General features: G+C 36.9%; 1 protein-coding gene across 1 annotated transcript; it reads right to left on the bottom strand.

Moving 5' to 3' along the window:
• Window positions 1–446: 446 nt before the first annotated feature.
• Window positions 447–2899, bottom strand: LOC137966359 (DNA-directed RNA polymerase II subunit RPB7-like). Its single transcript, XM_068812948.1, has 6 exons — window positions 2697–2899; window positions 2424–2589; window positions 2282–2332; window positions 2006–2071; window positions 1474–1542; window positions 447–900 (listed from the first exon to the last, which is right to left on the bottom strand). The coding sequence occupies exons 1-6, from the start codon at window positions 2810–2812 to the stop codon at window positions 835–837; spliced, it is 534 nt and encodes a 177-aa protein (XP_068669049.1). The 5' UTR covers window positions 2813–2899; the 3' UTR covers window positions 447–834.
• Between the last annotated feature and the right edge of the window lie 5801 nt (window positions 2900–8700).

Genomic DNA, 8700 nt, shown 5'->3' with positions numbered 1-8700 from the left:
TTTTTTGGGTGTTTTTTCTAATTTTAATAAAGATAAACATACTTCATTTTACCATTACAAAGAGCTTTCTAAACATTCCTAATTTTCCTTTTCTTGGCTTACTCCAAGAGTGATAGTATATTAAAGTAGGTTCACATTAAAGCGTTGGATCTTACTCTTGTGAAATTATTTTATTCAACATAAATCCAAAGTGTTTGATGTTTTCAACAAATTCAAACTCAAATTGGAAAATTAACTAATACATACATTTGTATCTTTAGGCATGATGGTGGGAGTCGGTATGTATTAGGAGAAGTTCAATCTCACCAGAAAAAAATCCTAAAAAATCTCATCACAATTATTACTTATATTCTGTTCCTAGATTGAACGATGTCATAAGACTAAAAACTAATTGCTCAAAGAAATTAAAAAAAAAAAAAAAAAAAAAAGAGGATTGAAGTCCAAACTGTCACAGTATTGTTCTGTGTTTCTGAAGGCTAAATTTCCAGAAAGCATGAAGACGAAAGGCCACTAAGACCAGCTATATATAAAAACATCCACCATGGGCCATTTTAGCCTTGAAATATGCCTCTACAAGTTCCAGAGAAAGCAGCTTCGAAAATGTACGATTTACACTACAAGGTTCATCTTATGCAGCACAACAGATTTAACTTGGAATCGTCCAGTCACAACATTGCATTTTTACAACATAACGGGACACAGACTACATTATCTTCACAAACCACTCCTTACTGAGGAATCTGTTAAGGAAACAAGACAATATTTCTCAGACACAGCTTTACTCCAAGGAGCCGCCTGTTTGAAACCAAATAAAGCACTCCACAAGTTTGTCATTTAAGCAGCTGCACCGGGATCATCAATTACACCCAAAAAGTCATCCTTAATAGTACCAATGCAGAACTGCATTGAGGGCCTAAGATGTTAGACAAGTATATAGAATAAAAAGAAGCAAGTTCAAAAGCTGAAGATAAGATGAAATAATAGAGTTTCTAATCTACAGAAAACATGTAAAGCAAAAAAGATGCCATATGCAGAAAACATTTAAGCATAAAAGGTAGCAAGTTCAAAAGCTGAGGATAACATGAAAGATAAGACTCTCTAAAATACAGAAAACATGTAAAGCAACAAGGATGTCAGGTGCAGAAAGCATTTAAGTATAGCATAACATGAAAAATATACTCTGAAAGCTATATGAAAACAAGTTTCAGAAGACAACCAATATGCATAACCCAGTTTGAAAAGGTTAAGACTTAGTAAAGAAAATTGCCAATCAAGAGCTTGTTCACTGTTGAATTGTTTGCAAGCAGAATGAATGAACTTGTGGGGAGGAAATACATTTCAATGTTCATAATAACCACAAGAACTAACTACTGTTGTGAGCTTCAAAAGGAAAGAAAAATAAAAGAATTGTGTCAAAGGGAACTCAAGCAGTCTCTGCAGTTAAAAAGAGATAGAAGAGCAGTAAGAACTTACAATTTCTGTAGCATCAACACGAGTCCCAATAATTTTTAGGCGCACCTCACTGTCCTTTTGGATTCTCACCTGAAAATGGTTCATAAGATCAGCTCATGTCAAAGAGTTAGCATATGCAGTTATTCACACTGCCGATCTTGTCCTCAAAGTTACTAATCCTCATCAAATGGTATGCACAGAAGCCATGTATTTTTACATATTTTTTACACCAATAAACTGAACCAGAAACAGATCCAACAATATCCTGATATCCTACAAGAAAGATGATAATGATTCTGCATCTAAAATATGTCCATAACATCATAGGCTTTACAATTTGGTAATAAAATTAGAAAGCATCAAATAGATTTTTTTTTCTAAGAATGAATGATCAATGTAAGCATCAAATGGATTTCAATCAACTGGTATTATAGCTTCCAATCATACTATCCTCGCAATCAACGACCCACACAGCAAACAGCAACATAGAACAACTCTGTAATGTACAAACACAGACATGAACACTACAAAGAAGATAGAAACTGAAACTTACTGCCCCATCTGCAGTAGTGTAAGTGGGCGTGTCCCCAGAATGGAACTCCATATCATCTGGTATAAGCTACAGAACCGAAGAAGAGGTAAACATCATAATTATACAAATATTCCAGTTGATATTTGTCTATCAGCTCATGTAAAAGACAAAACAAAAAAATAAAAAATGACGGGACATTCAAATTCTTCTATGGACCCTTAAGCAAATAAAATCCTAAAACAATGGGTAAATTATTGGTCCCTTGAAGATAGCAAACTGCAATAAAATTGCACGCACATGATTCGAAACAAATATCTGTACCGGCCCTGCCTCGGCGAAAAATCCCATCTGCCGAAAACTTGCAGTCGTAAGTACTACTCCACCAGTCAAACTATTCACAAATAAAAGAAATCCAAGGGAATAATCGGTTACTATACACCTTGTTAACCATGGTGACAACTGCTTCCAGAATCTCCCCCTTGAAGGGCCTGAAAACAACACACTGATATTTCACTGGGAAGGTAACAAATCCCGTTCCGTCGCGAATGAGGCCTTTGCCGATGTTGTCGACCCCCGTAATCGCGACTACGAATCCATGTCGCCCACTACAGACAGTGTAAAGAAGAAAATAAGTGAAATTCCTTAAGCCCTACGCTCCGTCAAATTGAGAAACTAGGGTTTTTAGGAAATTAAAGCAGTGACATAAGCAAACCCGCAGGTACCCTCGACATCCTTCATGAGCTTGGAGACGAGCTTCTCACGAAGTCGGGGACCGAAGTGGCGAGGATGGAGCTGCATGTTTCTTTCCAGAACTATGTGGAAGAACATCTTCGTTCAAAGCTCTCGTCTCCGCTCCCACCTCTCCAGTTTGAAAGCTGCCGGGAAGTTTTTATTGGAAGAGAACGACCAATGGGACAGTCGTCCCCGTCGGTCCGGCTTTCGTATTCGCTGAGGCGCTATAAACGATGCGAAAACGAATCGGACTCCTTATCTAAATCGATATCCGAATCCGACAACGGAAAGACTATCCGAATAAGAAGAGATAATAAACCATGGGAAGCCGTAAAAGTAAAATGTCGGAGGCAACGAGTCACGTAAAGCGAATCCATTACCACTGCTGCAGTCTCCAGAAAAATAAAATAAAAAACCAATTGAAGACGTGCCATAGTATTCCACGTCTGATTCGACTCTAAGAACTAAGCCTCCTACTTATGACGCGATAGCAGCACCGATTCAGACCTGCGGCAAGATCATCGACCAAGTAAGTCAAGAAGAAACTCGTTCTAGTTCTTGTGTATGACTACCAGGTACAATTCGAAAATGGATTCAGTCTGAGTCGGCGAGAATGCGCCTGATTTAGGTGCGAACTAGTGGGATCGACGGTAATGGCGTTGGTGATGAATAAAGAGTAGTAATGTTTTGGATCCCAGTGTGCAAATGAAGAAGGAAAACAGGAAAAGCAGAAGAAAATTGGAAAAATTAAAGAAAAATTAAAGAGTCAAATTAATGGTGACAGATTGAGCCAGAAGCATGGCATGATTGAGGTAACCAGGATTTTGCAGCGGATTCTGGACGGTTATGGGTGGGTAGGGGTGGCATCAAACCGAGCCGGTTCATGAGCTGCTTAAACTCGGCTCTGTTCCGGCTCGGTTCAATTCGGTTTATCTGGATCTCGAACTCGCAAGCCGGCTCGTTAACTTTACGAGGGCTCGAGACCGGGACCGGGAGCCAAGAGCGGGAGTTGTCTACTCCAATTTCTTCCTCTTCTCATCTACTGTCACTGATCCTTTTTCACCACCGAGCCCCTTCCATCCGCTCTTGTGGCCGCCTCCGTCACCGTCGGCAGCTGCTCGCCGATCGCCTTCGTCGTAGACTCCTTTACCCCTGCATCATTTCGATAGCCGCTACCTTCGCCACTATTTCCGTCGTCGTCGCCACCTCTGTCCAAGCCATCAGTTCCAACAACAACTCCTTGCTACCGCCACTAGACCCCTTGCCCCCCGCATCGTCTCGACTGAAAACCAAAGACCTAAGTTAGGGGAGAAATAATTTTTCCCCCTTGCGCCCCCGAAGACATTGTGTAATTTTGCACGTGCAAGATCACAAACACGTGAAAAAAAAACTATTTTTTTGAACTCCAGTTGTCTTTTCCTCTTGGCTCTTGAAGAGACTCAAATTGTTGGAGGTACTCTTTTAATGGTAACTCCACTCAAGTTTTTCAAAAGAATAGATTGGTAGCATTTCAAAACTATTGCTGTATGAATCCATGCTCTGAAGAAAAAACGAAAATGGGCATACGATTAAGTCATCCAAAACCAATTTTCTTAAACTTTTTCTCTGTCTCCATGATCTGGTTTTCCCATCCTTGAATCAGAACAATCTGATTGAGTACAAATGGACAAAACTAGTGTTGCTTTTCAAAGGAATGTTTTTATGTTTGATTATTGAATAAAGATTATGCATAATTACGCAACCATTATGAATAATTTTATGCATAGTGTATAGATAATTTTATGTAGGGTTAATATGCAGAGGTTATGTTCAATTGTAAGTAGAGGTTATGTTCAATTTTATGTAAAATGTATGCATAATTTTTTATACAATTTATTTGACTTATATTTTATGCAAAATTTTAAATGTAGGTTGGAGCTCGAACTCGGTTAAAATTATTGGGCTCGAGCTCGTTTACAATTGTAGGCTCGAGGCCAAGCTCGGATCGAGCTCGAGTTCGAAACATTTATATCAAGTTCGATTCAAACATAGGAAGGTTTGGGTTCGGCTTGGCTCGATGCCACCCCTAGTTATGGGAGAGCAAGGGATTACTTGAGAAAGAAAGAAGCTAATTAACTACACAAGCCAAATTTCACAACTTGAGGGAACAAATGCCTTCATTTAAGTGAGTACATAATTCACTTCCCTTCAATAGCATAATCTCAGCCACAAAGGTTATCCAAGTACACATGACTTAACCAATTAAAAATATAAGAGTTACTTGCTTTATAAATTAAGTTCAAACTATACTCTTATATAGGTAAATTTTAAAACAATTAAATAAAAAGTTACACCCCAAACCTAAATATGTTTTCCACATAATATCAACTCAAATTTAATCACTAATGAATTGGTTTACAAGTAGGAAAATTTATCATGTATCAAGACAATAATGCCAAAGTTACGATTCTTTGACCAAAATGTTGATCTAAGCGGCTTCTCAAGAGGGAGGTGAATTGATAATTACAAGTTAAAAAACTTTGAGGAGTGAAAACACTAAATTAAGTAAATATACAAAGTAAAAGTGTAGAAACTCACACCCCACAATTTTGATACCAAATGTTTTGTTATCGATGTCCCCCTATTGGTATTCATTGCCCAAAAACCCATGCTTGGAAAATTTCACTAATGATAGCTCTATTAGTTGGAATTAGACAAAAGAGATTACAACTCTCTCTTTAGCCACATGTATGCTCAAATACATGATTTACAATATAATCTCCCCAAGAGATTAACTAGATTCTAACTCTAGCAAAACCATTTTTATCTAGATTTAACAATGTTCTAGATGAACCTATTTCAAATTGAAAAATACAAAGAAAGGTAAAACTTACACCCTTGACAATTGGAGAGATATCATTCTCCTTTGAGAGTTCCAAGCTTCCTGCCTTTGTAGCACAATGTTGAAAGTAGGAGCTTGACTATAGTGTATGAAAGGACATGAAATGAAAAGGAAGTATACAATTTTGCAAAGTTGATTCTCTCTTTCTCAAAAATGCATTTTTGAAAAAATTTCAAAGGATTGAGAATACCTGCAAGTAGGTATGCCAATAAAAAATCATTTTCTTCTTAATGGGAGGTTTGGTGGGGGTATTTATAAGTTTTGCAAGCCAAACTAGTCATTTTTTGCTCGTTTGCAAAAAGTTGAGTTTACATTGATCAATCAATGTAAAGTAGTTGATCGATCAATCGTGTGTAGCAACTATTTTTTTGGTAGAATGTGATTTATTAATCAATGGTATGATTGATCAAATCTTTCTATTGGGTCTGACATTTTAAGTTGATCTATCAATGTGCATGGTATGATCAATCAATCAGAATTCCCACTGGCAATGCATAACAAGTATGAAAGATCAATGACCTTGCAATGATTGATCATGTTTTATCTCCATAACTAGCAAATGATCAATCAGTCATTGAGGTTGATCAATCAATCAACTTTAAGTTGCTTTGCGTGGACAATATTGATCAATCGGTCCAAATGGGTTGATCGATTATGCTTTATAACACAAATTGGTCATGTTCTAGATGATCAATTGATCAACCTTGGTTCATTGTTCATGCTTTATATTTTTGGTATGTGTACTTCTAGTTGATTGGTCATTGATATATGATGATGGATCATTCCAGTGCTAGTTCACTATGTGTATTTTTAAAACAAGCTAATTAATGATCCTAAGTGATTCTAACATGTATGAAATATATGTATGCATTTGTAAAAATATGTTTGAAAGCAAAATATGTCCTAAAGCTTCAAATTTGCATTGTACCTCAAGTTTTGGAAGAAGTAGATCATTCTATTACATAGACTTAGTTTTTTTACTTAACTCAATGATTCCTAAAACTCTAATCTTCAATTTTTCTTCATCTTTTGAGATGTTTGACATTCCATAGAGTTTGAGGTCTTTGAGAAGCTTGTGTTGATTCAATGCTTATACCTTTAATTTGTTGCCTCTTAAAGAAAAAGTATCTAAAGTACTAGATTTGCAATTGCCAGCTCAATTAAATTTTGTTATTATCAAAATAAAGAAGGGAGCCAATGTTCGGTCAACAATCTCCCCTTTTTTATGATGACAAACCCTAATGTTGAAAAATTATTAATTACTAAAATGACTTACTTAAGGTTACCACTATACCCTTGAGAGGGTTATCAAATTACTTAAGTTGGGCGTGCTTGGTTAAGAGATTCCTGATCACTAGAAATCTTTTAGGACATTTGACTAAACTAGCTCCACCCATAGATGGAGATGATAGTTCCTATATTAAATGGCTCAAGAATGATAGACTTGTCATTCGTTGGCTAATTAATAGCATGAAGGAACATGTTGTCCACCTTGAGACCATAAAACATATACAGGACACTTGTTCCAAGTTCTACTCTAGCACTGAGAATTTACAAAAATTATATGATGTGTTTCACAACATGTTTAATACAAAACAAGGAGAGAACTTGCATGAGTAATTGGCTACGTTTAGAGCATTGATTTAGGAGTGTAAAATTATTCATCTCTATTCCACCAATATATCAGTTCAAGAAAAGTAATGGGAGGCCTTAGTAGCTGCTATTTGCTTGCCAAATATCAAGCCATAGCTTGAAGTGGCCAAAACCCAACTCCTTAGCTCCTCTATACTTCCATCATCTGATGACATAAGTGCAACATTACTTCAGATACCAAATCATTCCTCCACAACTCAAATTAAAGTATCATCTACTATGCACATAGGAAATAGGGGTATATCTTCTACCCCCAAGGGCGTGATAGAAATTATAAAGGAGGCCAAGCGAGAGGTAGTTGAAGTAGCTTTGGTCCTTCAAGGTCAGACCACCGGGTTTGCACTCACTATGGTGGGTTGAACCATCTGGTGTATACATGTTGGAAGCTTCATGGCAAACCAGACTAGGTCACTGCTAACCAAGCCTTGGTTCAAAATGAGAAGAATGCAGATCGATCAATCCCAAAGACGAAAGAAGACTATCAAAGATGATGATTATGAACTCTTACAGAGGATGAAAACTCTTATGGTATCCCATCCATCTTCACCAGGATCTTCAACTTCAGGTGCTATCACCACTACTTCAGGTATAATTTCTACCACTTTCTCCATTTCATCTTGGATCATCAAATCAGGGGCCTCCGAGTATCTTACAAGTAATAAGAGTCTATTATATTCTCTATCTCCATGTCTACCAAACAAGTTTGTTACCATAGTCGACAGATCCCAAACCAAAGTTCTTGGGAAAGGATCCTCCTTTGTTACTCCATCTCTTCCGCCTACTGATGTCCTATTTGTCCCTCAATTTTCCTTATATTTATTATATGTTAGCCGATTAACAAAATGATTGAATTGCTCTATCTCCTTCTCACCTTCTTCTTGTGTTTTATAGGATCACACAAAGAAGCAAGTGATTGGTGGCAACCATGAACAGGGGGCCTTTATTACTTAAACTTGCCTCCAGTCACTACGATTGCCACTTTTCAGACAAAGGCAAGGTTATAGCACAACAAATTTGGTCATCCATCAACATCATCACTTCAACATTTATTTTTCATCTTTAAAAACTTTATCAAATTTCAACTGTGAAGGCTTTCAGTTGTGCAAACACCATAGGACAACATATTCTCCTTGAACTAAACTTAAAGATGTTTCTCCCTTTTTACTAATTCAATCGAATATATGAGGACCCTTAAGTGTCTCGAACATATCTCAAGCTAAGTATTTTCTCACCTTTGTTGATGACTTCACTCGAGTCACATGGCTAATTTTGTTTAAAGAATGATCTGAAATTTTTTCCATATTTAAATCCTTACATGCCATGGTGTCCACTCAATTTGGAAAACAAATACAAGTGTTTCAATCATATAATACTAAAAAGTACCTATCAGGTGAATATTAATCCTTTTTTTTTTCAGAATAATGACATTATCCATCAAACATCACATGCC

This window comes from Aristolochia californica, unplaced genomic scaffold, assembly GCF_029961685.1.
Source record: "Aristolochia californica isolate CCGP_79_NKW_82.1479 unplaced genomic scaffold, dmAriCali1.0.hap1 SCAF_5, whole genome shotgun sequence".
Lineage (NCBI taxonomy): Eukaryota > Viridiplantae > Streptophyta > Magnoliopsida > Piperales > Aristolochiaceae > Aristolochia > Aristolochia californica.
The sequence above is the reverse complement of the archived record's forward strand: the minus strand, read 5'-3'. Positions and strand labels throughout refer to the sequence as shown.